Source organism: Vipera ursinii (assembly GCF_947247035.1).
Source record: "Vipera ursinii genome assembly, chromosome: 16".
Taxonomy (NCBI): domain Eukaryota; kingdom Metazoa; phylum Chordata; class Lepidosauria; order Squamata; family Viperidae; genus Vipera; species Vipera ursinii.
Window position 1 is genome coordinate 5,123,663 of NC_139529.1, and position 20,434 is coordinate 5,144,096.

At 44.9% G+C, this 20,434-nt stretch overlaps 1 protein-coding gene across 1 annotated transcript in view; it reads left to right on the plus strand.

Annotated features, from left to right (window-relative positions):
* The window catches only part of DNM1 (dynamin 1), a gene marked incomplete at its 5' end in the record, with an annotated part of 59,764 nt that overhangs the window by 11,818 nt on the left and 27,512 nt on the right, over positions 1-20,434 (plus strand). Inside the window, 5 exons of the mRNA XM_083374869.1 lie at positions 663-801; positions 11,860-11,946; positions 12,252-12,322; positions 13,185-13,236; positions 16,644-16,757. Of these exons, the coding sequence (XP_083230995.1) occupies positions 663-801; positions 11,860-11,946; positions 12,252-12,322; positions 13,185-13,236; positions 16,644-16,757 (463 nt within the window). The remainder of the gene's footprint in view (positions 1-662; positions 802-11,859; positions 11,947-12,251; positions 12,323-13,184; positions 13,237-16,643; positions 16,758-20,434) is intronic.

Genomic DNA, 20,434 nt, shown 5'->3' on the forward strand with positions numbered 1-20,434 from the left:
TTCCCAAACTAGGTAACATCATCAATGCTAGAAGGGAATGGAGTTTATGGAGAGGAGGGAGGGAGGGAGGGAGGGAGGGAGGGAAGGAAGGAAGGAAGGAAGGAAGGAAGGAAGGAAGGAAGGAAGGAAGGACTGAGCTTGGTGGTTTTCTTGCAGCCGTGTCATCACCAAACTAGGTAACATCACCAATGCCAGAATGGAATGGAATTTATGCAGAGGAGGGAGGGAGGGAGGGAGGGAGGGAGGGAGGGAGGAAGGAAGGAAGGAAGGAAGGAAGGAAGGAAGGAAGGAAGGAAGGACTATGGGTTCTTAGGTCCTCTATGAGCTTGGTGGTTTTCTTGTAGCCGTTTCATCACCAAGCTAGGCAACATCATCAGTAATGGAATGTCTCCAAAGAAACCGCCAAGCTCAGAGACCCCACAATTCAACCCTGAACTACAAATATTCTCTCCTGTCAAGACCTTAGGAAATTCTAATTGACCCCTGGGTTGTCTTTCTCGGCATCTTCGTGCTTCCCTCCTCACAGGCCGGCTGACTTTCTGCGTAAATAAGCAACCCCTTTTACACCCCGATGCAATGCAATGACGTTCTCCCCGCCCTATCTCCTTCCGCCCTTCCCCTCTTCTCCTCCTCCTCCACCATCACCACCCTCGCGTGTGTAGAACTGGCCTCTTCACACCTGACATGGCTTTTGAGACCATTGTGAAGAAGCAGGTGAAGAAGATTAAAGAGCCCTGCCTGAAATGTGTGGACATGGTCATTTCGGAATTAATCAATACGGTTAGACAGTGCACCAAGAAGGTAAAGCCGGGAAGTGGAGCATGGGACCCCCCTACATGCTCGCGACCACCTCCCCCACCCCCGCCACCAGCTGAAGCACAGCATTTGTGATCTAGGGTTGCTGGTCCCGCCTGGCGCAAACGTCCTGTTGTCTTCTCATGGGGTTGCCTCCTTCACAGCATAACTAGACCTGAATGAACCTTGCTTGAAGTGATCCTAGCCGATCAGAAAGGCATGGCCGAGCTTGAGAATGATCTTTATGGTAGACAGTCCCAGGGAAGGACAAGATTCACGATTACTTTAGTAAAAAAAGAGGGGGGGAACGTAGTAAGGTTGTGTTAAAAGGGACGCGGTGGCTCAGTGGGTTACAACGCTGAGCTTGTCGATCAGAAGGTCGGCAGTTTGGCGGGTCGAATCCCAAGTGCCTCGTAACAGAGCGAGCGCCTGTTACTCGTCCCAGCTTCTGCCAACCTAGCAGTTCGAAAGCACGTAAAAATGCAAGTAGAAAAATAGGGACCACTCCGGTGGGAAGGGAACAGCGTTCCGTGCGCCTTTGGCGTCTAGTCATGCCGGCCACATGACCACGGAGACGTCCTCGGACAAGCGCTGGCTCTTCGGCTTTGAAGCGGAGATGAGCACCGGCCCCTAGAGTCGGAAACGACTAGCACACATGTGCGGGGGAACCTTTACCTTTTACCTTTTTAAGGTTGTGTTAGAGTCCTTTGGCGGAAGGGACACACGTGATGCAGGTTCCTCAAGGTTCTGGAATGCTGGGAGTTGTTGTCTTTTTCTATCCTGTTGGGTTTTGTGTTTTTTTGTGTGTTTTTTTTGGGGTGGGGGGTCATGTGTCTGTGAGCAGCACCCAGAAATTTGCCATTCGCTCCTGGGGATCATGAGCCCTTGGGCTGCCAAGTATACAGTGTCATCTGAACAATAGGATGGGAAGGACCAGCCTTCCCCATTCTCCTACTTCTGTGTTAATTTTCCTTCCCGTCCAAGCCACATTCTTCGCTTTTTCTTTCCTTTTCTTTTCAAGCCCTTCTCTGCTTCTGGATTTATTTCTTCCCTTCTTTCCCTCCACCTCCTTTCTCTGTTGTTTTTTTTCGTTTTTTGTTTTACTCTTCCCACCTCTCTCGCCCACCTCCGAATAGCAGAAAATCCATACCTCTAAGAAAGTCCTTTTTTTTTTGTTTTAAAGCCAACCTATTCTGAAAGATGCGGTGGCTCAGTGGGTTAGGACGCTGAGCTTGTCGATCAGAAGGTCGGCAGTTTGGCGGGTCGAATCCCGAGTGCCGTGTAACAGAGTGAGCGCCTGTTACTTGTCCCAGCTTCTGCCAACCTAGCAGTTCCAAAGCATGTAAAAATGCAAGTAGAAAAATAGGGACCACTCCGGTGGGAAGGTAACAGCGTTCCGTGCGCCTTTGGCGTCTAGTCATGCCGGCCACATGACCACAGAGACGTCCTCGGACAAACGCTGGCTCTTCGGCTATGAAACGGAGATGAGCACCGGCCCCTAGAGTCGGAAACGACTAGCACGCATGTGCGGGGGAATCTTTACCTTTACCTTTTATTCTGAAGGACAGGAGAAGGAAGAATACAAAAAAAGGGAAGGAAGGAAGGAAGGAAGGAAGGAAGGAAGGAAGGAAAAAAAAGAGAAATGAATGCTGATTATAGCATGCAGGCTGCAGAGTTGAAGTCCATGCATCTTGAAAGGGACCAAAGTTGAGAAACATTGACTTAGTAGATCTTGGACTGAGCAAGGTTTGGCTGAGGCGACCTAGACATGTCTTCGTAACTCAGTGATTTTTAAGACGATGGGAAGTTTTAACACGGTTTCCAAAGTGAAAGTCCCTTAGGGAGACAGGTGTGTTGCCAACACTTTCACAGCGACCTTCTTCAAGTTCTCAAAATGCCACCTTGACGGGCTCCATTGATATGTCGCCGTAAGCGAGCCGGTCAACCGCGTTAAGAGAAGAAGCAGGCTCCCAATCTTGGCTTGAGCGAGGAAAGGGGGACAGGAACAACGGGAATGTCCATCTCTGAGCATTCCCTTGCATCCTTTTTTTAAAAAACTCAGGCCCGCCCCCCCCTAGCTTGCCATTTCCCACCCCTTTCTCTAACCTGCAGAGTTCACTAGATCCTTGGCAGCACATGGAATCTTATAGCAGTGTCCGCTGGGGGAACATCTGCCCGTCGAGCGAGCGATCCAGGAAGAAGAAGAAGAAATCTTACTTCTCTCTCTGCTTACCTTGTGTTATTTTTTCTCTTCTTCTTTTTTTTCCTCTCTCTCTCTCTCTCTCTGACTCTCTCCTCCCTCTCTCTGCTTCACGCCTTCCTTCCCTCCTCATGGCTTCTTCTCCCTCCCTCCCTCCCTCCCACCCACCTCCCCTGCCCCTTGTCATCGTGCAGAACGGGCCTCTTCACGCCTGACCTGGCTTTTGAAACCATAGTGAAAAAGCAGATGCAAAAGCTGAAGGAACCGTCCTTGAAGTGTGTGGACATGGTAGTGAGTGAGCTTACGTCCACCATCAGAAAGTGTAGCAACAAGGTAAAGACCCCCGCAAAGGAGAGAGAACGCCTTCCCAAACCCCTCCGTAACAAAACAAAACCCCAAAAAATAATCCTAATGCCATTTTGCGGGCAGGTGGGTGGGCACCCAGACAGAGGAACCCAGAAGATGTGCCCTTTCGCTTAGGCGACGGTCGAAGGAGGGCGAAGTGAGGCAATTCCATGGGGTTAGTCCTGTCCATCAGAGTAGCACAATTGGCAGAGATGGTGGTGGTGGTGGTGGTGGGGAAGAATAGGAGGTGACAAGGTGAAGATATCAAGAAGAATCCAGCTATTCTCCAAAGCACCGGGAGGCAGGAGAAGAATTAATTTAATTTAATTTAATTTTCTTAAGATTTATATACCGCCCTTTCCCGAAGGACTCAGGGCGGTTTACAGGGCATTTTAAAATCACACCAATACAAAATACAAAAGTTAAAAAAGAATTACAAAAGATTAAATTATCCCTGAAAATAAAAACCCCAGTTAAAAAAGAATTAAAAAGATTAAATTATCCCTGAAAATAAAAACCCCAGTTAAAAATTCTCAGCCTGGGCCGGAGAGCTCAAAGAGCCAAGTCTTCAGGTCCCGGCGGAATGAACGCAGGTCAGGGGCAGTCCTCAGCTCCACGGGCAGCTGGTTCCAGAGGGCAGGCGCACCCACAGAGAAGGCCCTCTCCCTGGGTGTTATCCGCCGGCAATCTTTTACCGGCGGCACCCTGAGAAGACCCTCCCTGTGCGAGCGCACTGGATGAAGGGAACTTGATGCTGGCAATGAAGCAATGGATGGAAGTTAATCAAGGAGAGGAGCAACCTAGAACTAAGGAGGAATTTCCTGACAGTGAGGAACAATTAGCCAGTGGAAGAACTTGCCTCCAGATGTGGTGAATGCTCCAACGCTGGAAGTTTTGAAGAAGAGATTGGACAAACATTTGTCTGAAATGGGATAGGGTTTCCTGCCTGAGCAGGGGGTTGGACTGGAAGACCTCCAAGGTCCCTTCCAACTATGTTGTTCTACTCTATCCTACGATGCTTGTTGGAGCATAAGTAGACATGTTCTAGCTCTGAAGGACAAGGGAGAAGATGGTTGGATGTCTCTATCTTCTCCTTCCTCTGAGTGCTCCCAAGTCCTGTAGGGGCCATGTTCTAGCTCTGAAGGACAAGGGAGAAGATGGTTGGATGTCTCTTATCTTCTCCTTCCTCTGAGTGCTCCCAAGTCCTGTAGTGGCCACTCAACGAGAAAACTGATCTGAGATATTCTTAACATGTCATACTTGCCATCTGGAGCAAAGTTCTTCTGAACATCTAAGGAGATTCTCAGTCCTTCAGATCAGGGTTGTCCCAAAGGTGCTTTTTTTCAAGCGACAACTGGACTTTCTTTGTTCTTCCTTGAAGACATCTTGCTTCTTACCCAAGAAGCTTCTTGACTTCAGGCCTAACCAGGGTTTCACCCCGATGCTCGCAAACGACAAAATCCATCTCTCAGATTTCTTCCTGTTGGCTCCCAGCTGGAATTTTACTTCTCTTAAAGCCTAATTGCTTAACTTTTCTTCTCCTCATATTGGCATCCCATTATTATTATTATTATTATTATTATTATTATTATTATTATTATTATTATTATTATTATTACTACTACTACTACTACTACTACTACTACTACTACTACTACTACTACTACTACTTTGAAAAGGAGAGGACAATGGTCATCCAACAATTTCTCTGTCTGGAATGACTATTTCAGTTCTTTTCCCAAAAAACGCCATTCTGAGTCCACATGAAGTGCTAAATTTGGGGGAGCATCTCAACACCGTTAGATGGCGCCACGCGCCTCTTGAATCTGGCACCGGGGCTCTGGATTTACTCAGCTAACCAACCCCTGGAGCCAACTTCAGATTCTCAGCTTCTGTAAGGAAGACACAAAGATTTTGGAGGGTTACGACGGCGCAGGTTCTCTCGGCCGCGTTTCAAGACTGGATCTAGACATGGCAAGGGAGGCTTTTGGGTGGAAGCAAGGATGAGAAAAGAAAAGGAACTAACATTCTTATTTGGGGGGGGGAAAATACGGATGTATTTTTCGGTGCAACAGCAAAGAACAAGCACAGGGGAGGTCAGGATTGGTGAAGCCCCAAAGGTCTTGAAAACAGCTCTCTTTCTGAAATGCAGCTGCAAAACAGCTCCTTAGCAGAGGTTGCCAGAAAGAAGATCCCCAAGAGATGCCAGACGGGGGATTTAATTTTCCCCTGCGGATTCCCCCGTTCTCAAAAACAATAGCCAGCAAAAGAGGCTATGGGGCAATTCAAAGAAGATCTTTCTTTTTTTCCCTTTTTTTTTAATTGAAAAGTTTTACAAAAGCAAAGTTTTACAATATATCCCCAAATCCCCCCCACCCCAAAACCACCCACTTCCCCCCCACTTCCCAGAGCTAAATACAGGATTATAGTTATAATAAACATATTCTAAATAAAAATTATGCATAATGTACAATTAACCAAATTCATAATGTGCTTTAACTCCCCTTTAACATAACTACAATCAAAGTACCAATAACAATATCCCACTAAAATCTACTCATAAGCTAAATGGAACTTTTTAGTCCCATATTTGTTCTGAATATAATCTATCCATCTCCTCCAAACTGAAATATATCTTTCCTGTGAATGATCTTTCAAATACACAAAAAATCTTAGACATCTCTGCAAGATTCGAAACTTTAGACACCCATTCTTCTATAATAAACAAACTATCCTTCTTATATTCAACATCAAATTAGTTTCTTTAACATCACAATCTACAATAATACCCCATTATCCAGTGGATTCAAAATGAGACTAGCATCCCAAACCTTTTCTATCAAGGTACCTATGCATTTTTATAACAAAAGATTCTTTCATATATTTTCTGTAAGAACAAGTCTGTCTCTCATATTCCTTTCCCGCCATAATTCCAGATCTTCCTTCAAATCCAAAAAACGCTTTAGGCAATTTCGAATTAAAAAAGTTTTTAGAGGATCCCATCTTGTCTTCAAACGGCACCGAAACTCCATTCCAGTCCCCCATCATAATAACAAATTTATAATCCAGTTCGATTAGTCTCTTTTACCTTCTGCGGAATTCCTTTCCTTGGACAGTGGAGTAAAGCCACTCTGCTCGTTCTTCCTTCCCCCCCCCCTCTCTGTTTTTTGACTTTTGAAGAGTTGTGTTGTTTAGCAGCTGCAAGCCCAAACTCCGCTCCCCCAAACGCAAAATGACAGGGGAAAGAAAAGATATTTTGTGATTTCATTTTTGTTTTTATTTTATTTTTTTTGGGGGGGGGTCCGTCTGCACACGACAGCCTTCCTCGGGCAACTGCAGCTGACGTTTTGTCATGTTGTCGTCCCGTGAGCCTAGAGGTAGTCAGAATAACAGAACAGAATAACAGAGTTGGGAGGGACCTTGGAGGTCTTCTAGTCCAACCCCCTGCTCAGGCAGGAAACCCTGTCCCATTTCAGACAAATGGTTGACAAGTCTCTTTGCATTCAAAGCTTGGGAAGGACAATGTGGATATTTTTCCCTGGAGCGACATCCACAAAGCCTGGTTCCGTCTGGTCTCTGTGCCTGCAATTCAACACTTGGCTAATGCATTTCCAAAGGCCACCCAGACTTTCTAGGACGATCTCATTCAACGTCGGAGGATAAAACTTTAAAATGCCCAGAGGGTTTTTTTTTTTAAAGATCCTCGACCTACAGCCACAATTGGGAGAAGAATTTTCATTGCTAAGGTTCACGGCGTCGTGCCTGATTTTGCCACTTTTTTTGTGCCATGGTTGTTAAGTGAATCGCTGCAGTTATTAACTGAATCACACGGTGACTTTGCTGGTCAGAAGGCCACATATGGTGATCCCTTGACCCAAGGACGCTGCAACCATAGTCAATATGTGCCAATTGTCAAGCTCCCAAATTTTGATAGCCACAGCAATAGCACTTCGACTTATATACTGCTTCATGGTTCTTTACAGCCCTCTGTAAGCGGTTTATAGAGTCAGCCTATTGCCCCCAACGATCTGGATCTTCATTTTACCGACTTCGGAAGGATAGAAGGCTGAGTGAGTCTTGAGCTGGTCAGGATCGAATTGCCGGCAGTTGGCAGAATTAACCTACAATACTGCAGATAGATAGATAGATAGATAGATAGATAGATAGATAGATAGATAGATAGATAGATATAGTTAGATAGATAGATAGATAGATAGATAGATAGAATAGAATAGAATAGAATAGATTAGATTAGAGATAGATAGATAGATAGATAGATAGATAGATAGATAGATAGATGATAGATAGATAGATAGATAGATAGATAGATAGATAGATAGATAGATAGATAGATAAAATAGGTTAGATCGATAGATAGATATTGATAGATATAGATAGAAAGATAAAATAGATTAGATAGATAGCGATAGATAGATAAAATAGATTAGATAGAGATAGATAATCTATCTATCTATCATCTATCTATCTGATAGATAGACAAACAGACATATAGACAGACCGATAGAGCAACAGAATTTAGATATATATATATATATGCTTTACACTCTCTCTAAGCAGTTTACAGAGTCAGCCTATTGCCCCCAACAATCTGGATCTTCTTTTTACTGACTTTACTGAAGGATGAAAGGCTGAATCAGCCTTGAGCTGGTCAGGATCGAATTCCTGGCAGTGCACAGAATTAGCCTGCAGTTCTGCATTCTAACCATTGCACCATCATGGCAGATAGATAGATAGATAGATAGATAGATAGATAGATAGATAGATAGATAGATAGATAGATAGACAGACAGACAGACAGACAGATATAGCAATAGAATTTAGACATATATATGCTTTACAGCTCTCTCTAAGCGGTTTACAGACTCAGCATCTTGCCCCCCAACAATCTGGCTCCTCCTTTTACCGACCTCGGAAGGACGGGTCAACCTTCAGCCGGTCAGGATTGAACTCCAGGCTGTGGGCAGAGTTTAGCTTGCAATGCTGCATTCTATCCACTCCACCACCACGGCTTCTAATGCAACATCCAATCAGCTACAGCAATCGCAATAGCATTAGTAATAGACTTATATACCGCTTCATAGTGGTTTTACAGCCCTCTCTTAAACAGTCTACAGAGTCAGGCCCCCAAAATCTGGGCCCTCCTTTTACCAACCTCAGAAGGATGGAAGGCCGAGTCAACTTTGATCATGTCAACAAGGCTGCAATGAAATAAGAGTGAGATCTCTTTTTTTTTTCTCTCCCACTGCCGTTGTAAATTCAAACGATCGCTAAATGAACAATTGCTAATCGAGGATTACCTGCATTTGGGATGAATGAAAACCTGAGCCGTTTAAACAACACATTGATGTATTTTAATTTTCCTGTTTCCAGTAATGGATTTCTGTTCCCCAAATTCCTCAACAGTGAACTCATTTCAGGCGAAAACCCGCCCAGCAGCTGCGCAAAAAAAAAAAAAGTAGGGATAAAAAAAAACCGTTTTAAAAATCCTGCATCAGACAGAGGAGAGAGAGAGAGAGACAAAAAAAAAGGAAAATATTTCCTAAGGATTGCTAAACGAGACAGGAAATGAATCCATCTGTTTTTCCAAGAGACCCTGTGTGGGTGTTGGTGAATGGCTGCAAAAGAATGGAAAAGAGATGACAGATCTGCCTTAAAAGAGAAATAGAAATTTTCTGAGAAGGGTTGGAGAGGGGGGGGCGGTGTGTGGAACAGAAAGAGGCAAACGTGGCCTTGGAAGAATATAGAAAGGCAGAGAATCAAGAAGAATACAGGGACAGAATCAAGATGACATGAAGCGTTAATACCACTTTACAATGCTTTGGTAAGGCCACACTTAGAATACCGCATCAGTTTTGGTCACCACAATGTAAAAAAAAAAAAGATCGAGAAAGAGCAACAAAGATGATCAGGGGACCGGAGGCTCAAATATGTAAAGAACGGTGGCAGGAATTGGATATGTCTAGTCTGGTGAAGAGAAGGACCAGGGGGGACATGATAGCGGTCTTCCAATATCTCAGGGGCTGCCCCCAAAGAAGAGGGAGCCAAGCTCTTCTCCAAAGCGCCTGAAGGCAGGAGTAGAAGCAACGGATGGAAACTCATCAAGGAGAGAAGCAACCTAGAACTAAGGAGACATTTCCCGACAGTGAGGACAATGAACCAGTGGAACAACTTGCCTCCATAAATTTTGGGTCTTCAAAAAAAGAGATTGGACAACCATTTGTCTGAAATGGTACAGGGCTCCAGGCCTGAGCAGGGGGTTGGACTAGAAGACCTCCAAGGTCCCTTACAGCTCTGTTCTTCTGTACTCTGCAATATGAAAGCATCCTGGCCCTCTCAAAACAAGGAAAAAGAGCCTTGGTGGAGCAGTGGGCTAATGTCTCCCTAAGTAACCCCAGCTGCCTGCAAGTAGTGCAGGTTCGAGTCCCACCAGGCTCAGGGTTGACTCAGCCTTCCATCCTTCCGAGGTAGATAAAATGAGGACCCAGATTGTTGGGGGCAATAAGCTGACTTTGTAATAATGCTGCTTGGGTGTGTGTGTGAAAGCCCTAATAAGCTGGCATATACATAGAATGAAGGCTACTGCTAAGCACATTGATTTTTCCTTCTTAGATTGTAAGCCGCCCTGAGTCTTCGGAGAAGGGCGGGATATAAATGGGATTTTAAAAAAAGCAAGCAGGAAGGCACTTGGCAAATGAGCTGTCCCCGTTGTTAGGTTTGGGCGGCCATCAAGAGTGATGGGAAATGTAGTCTGAGCCAGTGAAGCAGAAACGTGGCAAAGGATGATCTAGCCTGGGGGAGACTCGCTCTTACTATCCAGGATTGGCCAATTTCATTTCCTCGGCCTCCTGACCCCCAACAGCCGTTTTCTATGTTTGCACAGGGTGTTAAGCCACAAACTAACCAACAACCCACCCACAAGTCTGGTCTAGAGCTCTTTTCCATGGCTCTTTTCATGGGTGAGTCAGATCTGGCGCTCTGCCGGGGAGTAAAGCTCGTCAACATCCTGCTGACCCAACCGTGAAATCCTAATTCCAACTCAGGGTTAGGATATAAGCCCTCGATCGTGGCCATGGATAAGAACCGGGGGACTGGGTGCAGGGAAAGAGCTGTCTGCAAATGTAGGCTAGGGATGGATCGGGGGGGGGGGATCTGACAAGCCATGGTTTGCAGGGAGAGGCACCTTTCTCTTTTCTTCCTAAGGGATCACGGTTAGGAAGATTCAGGAACAGGAAACGGGGTGGGCTGAATGCGGAGGTTGAATTCGTTGGCACCCTTGATTCAAAGGCGTCCTCCAATTTGCCTGCTCTCTTATTCAAAAGGATGGCACTTTCTGGGTGCTGCTTAGGTTACAGCCCCCCTCCCCCTCCCCTGTGCACCCCAACGCATGTTCCTTTTTGGGGGGGAGGGTAAACGGATGTGACGTGAGTTGCTTGTGGCCCAGCGGTGTCCTTGTTGCGCATGTCCTCCCTTACCCACAACACTGGATGCTTTTCCCCCGCATGAGATGTGCAAAACGGCGAGGGTCAAAGTGTGGCTTAAATGGGGGGGGGATCTTTTCTGCAACTTTCTTTCAGGGGGTGGAGGTGGGGCAGGGCGAGGAATGGGCTGGGGTCCGTTTTGGATCAGAGAGTTGGGAAGATGTTTTCCAGGTTCTATTTCTGGCATTTATTAATTTTTTTGCTATCTGCAGCAAGAAAGACGAAGATCTCCATGGCAATGTATCTCAACGGTAGCTACTTGAAGATGCGTGGACTTCAACTCCCAGAATTCCCCAGACAGATGAATTCTGGGAGTTGAAGACCACACACCGTCAAGGGGCCGAAAAACACTGGTCCAAACCAACAGCGAGCATCAGTATTTTATTTTATTTATTTATTTTTTATTTTAATTCCATTTATATCCCGCCCTTCTCCGAAGACTCAGGGCGGCTTACAAGCTTAGCAGTAATATCATAAATAAGACTTCTGACCCATTGTTAAATGATTGTCAATCATGGTTTCCTTGTTAAACCCACCCAGAGTCTCCTGGAATGGTGGCTGTCATAAATTCCATGAAATGTTTTAAAATTTTAAATGTGTTTGGATGTACTCCAGAACTCATCTTCAACGTCATCCTCCCGGCGGGGGAGACGTTGCTGTTGGCATCATCCCCAAGCCATGGTTCCTTGAAACGTGGTTGGTTGGTTAAGGCCCAGTTGGCGTGACTCACTCCACGTACTGACTCCCTAAGCCATGATTGGCAAGCCACCATGGATGGATTTGTCTTCCACCGAAAAGAAAACCCACCATGGTTGAAAGCAGGCTTATGGTGGGCCTTAAGGAAGAACTTCCAAGCTTGGTTGAACATTGGAAAACATCTTCTTAGCTTTCTCTTCTTCCATAGTGTTCCCTCTTGCTTTCGCGCTGCCCAACACCTGGCCAGGTGCACCTGGGGAACATGGGGCTATGTTTTCCACCACCTTCTCTGTCTGGACATTCTTCCCTTTCCTCCCGGTACAGCTAAGCCAATATCCTCACCTGCGGGAGGAGATGGAGCGGATCGTGACCACTCACATCCGGGACAGAGAAGGAAAGACCAAAGACCAGGTAAGGCTCACCTGGAGAAGCTACCCATTCCAGAGGGACCTCTTGGGCTGTTTTCCATTTGGAGTCCAAGCTTCTCCTCCAACGAAGCCCAGCCTTCCTCCTCTGGGAAGTCTCCAGACAAGCTGGACTTCAACTCCCATGATCCCCTTCCCTGAGGGTTATAGGAGCAGAAGAGCCACACTTTTGGAGGCTCTGATGTAGTATTCTGGCATTAGTAACCCTGAGCTTAGTAGGGAGGTGTTGATGAAGGTCGCTTTGGAGGATCTCTGATGTTTCTCTCTTGACGACGTGCTTTTCGTCCCCAGGTCATGCTTCTGATAGACATTGAGTTGTCCTACATGAACACCAACCATGAAGACTTCATTGGATTTGCCAAGTAAGACTCCTGCTCAAAACATACTTCTTAGAGTCTATGAGATTCTCATTCCTCCACATCATGGTTGTCCCTAAGATGCTTTTTCAGGAGGCATCTGGACTTTTCTTGAAGACGTTTCCGCTTCTCCTCCAAGAAGCTTCTTCAGCTCTGGCTGGATGGTGGGGAATGGGAGGATTTATACGCCTTGCAGACAGCTGGTCATTTGCATTCCCCCACCCTCCAGTCAGAGCTGAAGAAGCTTCTTGGAGGAGAAGCGAAACGTCTTCAAGGAAAAACAAGGAAGTCCAGGTGCCTCCTGAAAAAGGACCTTTGGGATACTTTGGGACAGCCATTTGCCTGAAATGGTATAGGGTTTCCTGCCTGAGCAGGGGGTTGGACTAGATGACCTCCAAGGTCCCTTCCAACTACTACTACTACTACTACTACTATTTATTATTATTATTATTATTATTATTATTATTATTATTATTATTATTATTATTATTATTATTATTATTATTATTATTATTATTGCTCTCTCCCCCCAACACACAGTGACAACAAACCCTCCATCCCACCACACCATGTGAACCAACTATACCACACACTGGCCTCCCAAGTCAATTCTGCATAAGATTGTGTCCCATTTAAAAGCCTAACAGCCCTAAAAGCTACTTTTCAGCCTGTTGGTACGGCTGGCTATACTCCTATATCTCCTACCGGATGGTAGGAGAGTAAAGAGATACCATCCAGGGTGTGAGTCGTCCCTGAGTGCCAGTCAGTTTGAGTGTTCAGTTGACTGAGTTTCATGTTTTATGAATAAAAGTTTTATAATAATAATAATAATAATAATAACAATAATAATAATAATTCTCTTTTGCAGTGCTCAGCAAAGGAGCAGCCAAATGAGTAAGAAAAAAACAGCCGGGAATCAGGTAAGAACCCCATAATCATTGAAAATTGGGGGGAGAGGGGGTGTTTCCCATGTCACGAATGGATGTCAGTGGCCTTCCCTATTATTTAGCATGATTTATGGTGGGTGCCTTAATTAATGTCCATCGTGGATGTTGGCTGGTGTGTCGTCTACGTAGGTCGGTTTGGTTTCTGCATGCTGGCCATCAATCCGCTCCCATATGCACCCCGTGTTTCAGCCCCCCCCGGATGGGTAGATAGGATTTTGGGATTAAGATCTGCTGGCAGTGTCGTGAAGATGGAAGAAATTTGGATGGCCTTCTCACCTTCTCCCCCCAAAAAAACTTGGGACGGAAGAGAAAAATTGAGGGACTGAATGAAATTAGCAGACCGACCAGTTCAAATCAAGGTTGGACTTCATCTCTTGCCCTACCAGCCCAGGTGCTGCTTACCTATACAGGTAATCCTCCACTTACGACAGATCATTGAGTGACGCCGGCACCGGAGAAAGCGACTTACGACCAGTTTTTCACGCAGCATCCCCAAGAGTCACATGATTGACCTTCGGGCAAGTGGGTTCCTATTTACGACGGTCGCAGCGTCCCGGGAGAGTCACGCGATCCCCCCTTTTTGGCGACCTTCTGACAAGCAAAGTCAGTGGGGGAAGCCAGACTCGACTCAACGACCGCGCTACTAATTTAACAACTGCGGCGATTCACTTAACGGCGGGTGTCAAGGAAGGTCGTAAAGTGGGGCAAAACTCACCTAGCAAATGTCTCACTTGGCAACGTAAGCCCTGGCCTCCCTTGCGGTCGTAAGCCGAGGACTGCCTGCATTCAGGTTGGGCTGAGCGAAGCCTTGCTTTGGTTGAAATTATCCTGGCCATCTGAGGTCTGAAAGCCGCTTTAGGATCAGGGTTTGACTTGGTCTCCTCCATCCTTCGAAATTATAAATTGAAAGTCACCTCCTAGCAGGTGCTTCCCGAAGCCCTTAGTAAGTTACTAAGTCCAAACGAGTCACTCCAAGTTCGAGATTTCTGCATTTCTCATCAACACGTCTTAGGAAAGGTCTGCTTTTAAATCAGCTTTTTCCTTCCTTCTCCAACTCCTTAAACCGGCTCAGTTGAGTTGGGAAACGCTGAACCCCCAAAAGCTGAGCGATCCACGATCTCAATTTAGGGGTTCTCCAAGACAGCCTACGCTTAATTTTTCCCTCCTTTTCTTCTTTTTTTTTCTCCTTTTCATTTAAGCAGATTTTATTTTGCGGTGTGAGCTTTTCAGGGTTCCAGGCTATCTGGGCCTTTGTTTGAGCAGTCGTAAATATTTTTTTTGGGGGGGGGGTTTGGGGGGTGTTATTATCTACCAGTCTTCCCTAAGTTAGTAACCTCCAAATGTCTTGAGACTACACTTCCCATGGTCCTCCATGGGCGTGGAAGTCTGCAAATTGTGGTGTCTGCATTTGGTGGAATCAGATTGGGAAGGCTATAGGTATATGTGTGTATTTGTGTGTGTGTGTGTACACACACACACACACACACAAATGCTTTCGGTGCACACAGCTTCTTCTTCCTCCAATTGCTTTTTTTTCGTTTTTGTTTTTGAGTAATAATTTTTCCTTTCTTTGCTCCTGTTGTCTCTGCTGGTGCTGCTCTGTTTTTTCAGGATGAGATCCTGGTGAGTAAGAGGGGGGAAAATAAACAGCCACGCGTTGTTGGTGGCGTGTCTCAAAAATACTAATTTTAGGACCTCGGGGGGGGTACGAGGGCTCTCCAGGCCAAGCGGGGAGAAAGAAGTCAAATCGGACCCAGGTTTCTTGAAAAAGAGAAATAAGGAAGCGAAAATATTCTAGTTGGAGAAGGGTTTATCCATTTGGACACAGAGAGAGAGAGAGAGAGAGAGAGACAGCAGGCGGAGAAACGTGGGGGAAATGGTGAAAACGGTGGAAATTTGTAGAATTCCAGCTTTCTATCTCTTCCCAGAGATTTCATGCTGCAAATTCTCCCATCCACATTAGCCGGTACTATGGGGATGTGGTTACTACAGCTCCCATCGTTTCTCATCTGGAAAATGCTCCTTGAAGGAGCAGGACATACAGACAAGGGTTTTTAAACACGTCTGAAACTCAACAGGCAGATTCCAAGCTGGGGAGAAGCATTAAGGGCCCAACAGACAGGGAAAAAAGGACAACAGACAACAGTTGACCAGAATTTAAGATGATAGACGTGGAAAGCAGGGGAACACATTTCCAAAACAATGTCATGTGTGTGCTGGCATCCCAACACAGTTGTGTCCTGATGTGCCTGTGCAAAGGATATGAACAGATGCAAAGATTTGTATGCCGTTGGGACCATCATTCAGCACCCAGTTCAGTAAATATGAACATCATCATCATCATCATCATCATTTCATATTTACTGAACTGGGTGCTGCAGGATGGTCCCATTGACATATAAATCTTTGCATCTGTTCATATGCTTTGCACAGGCGCATCAGGATGCAACTGTGAGATGGAGATGGAACTCTTCAGTAGAGTCCTTCAGCATGATGCTTTGGAGATGCAATGGACAATTGTCACACTCTCCAGTGAGCGTGGTCCATAACTACCTTTTCTGGAGCTCCTAGTTGTCGAACAAAGATTCATATGTCAATGAGACCATCACAGTTCAGTAAATATGAACTTCTAGTAGCTGGAGATGGAACTCTTCAGTAGAGTCCTCCAACCCGATGCTCTGGAGATGCAGTGGACAATTGTCACACTCTCCAGTGAGCATGGTCCATAACTATCTTTTCTGGAGCACCTAGTTCTTGAACTTTTGAAGGCCACCATCTTAGGAACATGGTGCCCTCTTGAATTTGACCCTGTTCCAGGGATTTGCAGAGGTGGTGGAAAGTGGTGAAGCTAACTGATCATTCTTTAGATAGGTGGAGAATATGACTTTCAAAGGTCCTAATCTGAGGTTCATGATTTTAACATGTCAAGGGCAAAGCAGTGAGGATGCACAAACGCAATAGGGGGACTCCAGTTTCTCTTTGTTTCCCAACACTGTTCTTGCTTAGTTGTTAAATGCTTATTAACCTCCTTCGTTTCTCATACTCTTCCTTTCCCTGCTTAATTAATAATCCTGACCATGCAAATATGGCTGCATGCATTGCGTAATTTTGCAAAGAGATTTCCCTTTTTTAGACTTAGGAGGGTGGTGAAACGGCCAAGGGAAGAAAAAAAAAGATGTTATTTCCCCTAAAGCTTTTCCAGATTTTTTCCCCCCAAGACTTCACATCACTAATCTCAGATCGTTGGCTTGAGTTTATGCTCCGTGCAACGGCTTTTCAGCCAATCCGGCCGCTTCTTGTGTTTGGTGTGGTGCAGTTGTGTTTGGGTAGTCTGGTCCCTTGATCATCATTTGTGACTCTGAGGTGTTTTGGTGACCCAGGTGATCCGCAAGGGTTGGCTCACAATCAACAATATCGGCATCATGAAGGGTGGCTCAAAAGAATACTGGTTTGTCCTGACTGCTGAGAATCTCTCGTGGTATAAAGACGATGAGGTAAGGATATGAGTTTATCTTCTCCATTTCTCCGCTGCAAACGAAAAGAAATTCTAAACCCGCTGAAATTAGTCCTTGGAATCCATAGTTGTCCATAGAACCTATCAGATCACACAGCCGGGATATCTAATCTTATAATCCCTTTAGAGCAAGGATTTCCAGCCTTGGCAACTTTAAGACTTGTGGACGTCAGCTTCCAGAGTACCTCAGCCAGCCTAGCTATTCTCCAAAGGGCCTGAAAGCAGAAGAAGAAGCAATGGATGGAAACTCAACCTAGAACTAGGGAGAAATTTCCTGACAGTGAGAACAATTAACCAGTGGAACTCCTTGCCTCCAGAAGTTATAGGTGCTCCAACACTGGAGGTTTTTAAGAAGAGACTGGACAGCCATTTGCCTGAAATGGTACAGGGTTTCCTGCCTGAGCAGGGGGTTGGACTAGAAGACCTTCAAGGTCCCTTCCAACTCTGCTATTCTATTCTATTCTATTCTATTCTATTCTATTCTATTCTATTCTATTCTATTCTATTCGATTCGATTCGATTCGATTCTTTTTCTATTCTGTTCTATTCTATTCTATTCTGTTCTATTCTATTCTATTCTATTTTTCTATCCCTATCCCTATCCCTATTCTATTCTATTCTATTTTTCTATCCCTATTCTATTCTATTCTATTCTATTCTGTTCTGTTCTGTTCTGTTCTGTTCTATTCTATTCTATTCTGTTCTATTCTATTCTATTTTTCTATCCCTATCCCTATCCCTATTCTATTCTATTCTATTCTATTCTATTCTATTCTATTCTATTTTTCTATCCCTATTCTATTCTATTCTATTCTATTCTATTCTATTCTATTCTATTCTATTCTATTCTATTCTATTCTATTCGTGGCAAATGGCAGTGACAACAATTTGAAGTCAACTCAAAGGATGGTAAAGGGTTTGTCCTAGAAAGGAAATCTGAGGAGATCTTTTGAGAATGGAACAGTTGAGTGGCCAAGTCAATAAATAAAGGTACTAACTGGAGGGTGAAGTGGACAGTTTCAAGGTACTGAACGGATAGGTTTTCAGGTTATCCCAATGTTTCTCAATCAAGACAGGTGGACTTAAAATTCTAGAATTTCCCAACCAGCAGAATTCTGGGAGCTGAAGTTCAGAAGTCTCCAGGGTGGAGAAAAACTGCCATCGTGGGCAGGTTTTATGGGTTTTTCCACTAGGCTGATTTGGAAAATATGACTCCCAACCTCTGAGTTATGTAGTTGTAATTTGGAGCTGAATATTGTGCAAGTTGGATGCCAAAATCGTCTGGAAGGCACGGGTGGGAAAAGGCCCTACCAAGTCCTTGAGTCTGTTTGCACATGACGGTTTGGTTTTGAGCTTAAGAGCTCTTTAGCGTTCCAACGGGGTTTTCCGGTTTAAGATTTCCAGATGTTTCTCCTCTCAGAGGCTTTTGAAGGCCATCCAAAATCTTGGAAGGGGACTCATCTGCAAGAGACCATTCCCGAGATAAAATAGCTCCCTCCCAAACTTGAGGTGGTCACTCGGGGCTGCCATGTTCTTCTTCTTCACTGTTCTCCACTCCATCTTGACGAAGTTGCACATATGTCATTGCCCGCTAACGTTTCCTGGCGTGGCACTTCATTCCCCATCCTTCCTCTTCTTTCTCCTCCTCCTCCTCCTCCTCCTCCTCCTCCTCCTCCTCCTCCTCCTCTTCTCTTCCTCCTTTTTCTCCTTCTCTTCTTTGTTTTTAAACTGCCAGAGGCTGCTGGGAAAAGCTAGAAAACTGTGAGTTAAGGAGAAGTGAGTGGAGGAGCACAGTAGCTAAGTCCTTGCTGATTGGACCCTCCTTCTCCTCCTCCACTTCTCTGTCCTCTTCTTCTCTTCCTCCTCCTTCTCCTCCTCTTTCTCCTCTTCTTCCTCCTTCTCCTCTCCTCCTCTTCTTTCTCCTCCTCTTCTCTTTGTCCTCTCCTTCTTCTCTTCCTCCTCCTCCTCCTCCTCCTCTTCCTCCTCCTCCATGCCAGCCCAAAAGCAAACATGCGTTTTAGATTTCAAATTGGCCTCGGCATCTGGATTCCAGAGGTGGCCCCCCACCCCCCACCCCCATCCTTGACTGCAGTTGCTCAAAGGTGCCTGGAATGCCTTCGGTTGAGTAGCATAAGCCGTTTTAACCAGTTCCAGCTGTGGGGATGGGGAGAAAGGAGGGAAGGGTGGGTGGGTGGGTGGGGGATTGGGGCTCCCTTTAATCCTGGGGGCAAGGGGAGCCTGCCGGCGGAGCCAGCTGTACGTGTCTTCAGCCCTCCCCCCCTTTTCAGTGGGGAGAGGCAGCCGAGAAAGAAAACGGCTACCTGCCAGTCGAAATAATAAATCACCGCGCAGAGACCCCAGTGCTGGGAGAGCAGGAAGGACCCCAGAGAAAGGGACCTTTGTTTCCCACCGCAAGGAATGGGAAGTGTCGTGCGTTTCTGTGTTTCTCTTTCCTCCCCTCCTCTTCCACATTTCCAGTAAAAAAAAAAAAACTAACCCCCCAACAACATACCCAGGCATCCACCCGTTTCATCAATCCCACTCCTCAAAAACCCCGGCCTCCGCAGCAGGAATTTCTTTTTTTTCTTTTCTTTTCTTTTCTTTTTTTTTAAAGAAAAGCTAAAGCTAAAAATAAAAAAAATCTCTGCTCCCCTCCAGATGGAAGACTTTTGCTTCTCTGTCCAAATTTTGGGAGCTCACGGTGGCATTTGCAGATCCCATTCTTGCAATGTTTAGGCGTTTTTTGGAGGTGGAGATCAGAGGCTTTTTTTGGGGGGTGGGGTGGGGTTTAACAACCCCGACAAATTTACACTAGTGGAGGCTAAACCATATTTCCCACCCTAGAGTTGCGTACTTTTGCGTTCACGTCGTGAAGTTAATTCCCAGTGAATTAAAAGCTGTGACGCGATTCCTCTTTTAGTTAAAGAATTGACAGAATTGAGAATCAATATGAATTTTAAAAAGCGGGGGGGGGGGGGGTTGGGCTAGAAGACCTCCAAGGTCCCTCCCAACTCTGCTATTCTATTCTATTCTATTCTATTCTATTCTATTCTATTCTATTCTATTCTATTCTATTCTATTCTATTCTATTCTATTCTATTCTTTATTTCATTCTTCTATTCTATTCTCTATTGAATAGGATAGAACAGAACAGAATAGAATAATAGAATAAAAATAGAACAGAATAGAACAGAACAGAAGAATAGAACAGAACAGAACAGAACAGAATAGAATAGAATAGAATTGGTTCTATTCTATTCTATTCTATTCTATTCTATTCTATTCTATTAATTATTTCATTCTTCTATTCTATTCTATTTCCTATTGAATAGGATAGAACAGAACAGAACAGAATAATAGAATAAAAATAGAACAGAATAGAACAGAACAGAAGAATAGAATAGAATAAAATAGAATAGAATAGGCTCTATTCTATTCTATTCTATTCTATTCTATTCTATTCTATTCTATTATTTCATTCCATATTTTATATTCTATTCTATTCTATTCTATTCTATTCTATTCTATTCTATTCTATTCTATTCTATTCTATTCATTTCAATTATTTTTAGGATATTTGCTAAATATCTGCCCGCTTCACATCGGTGATTCTCCTACGTGGTGGAATAGCTCTGTAAATGAAGCCAGCATCCTGCA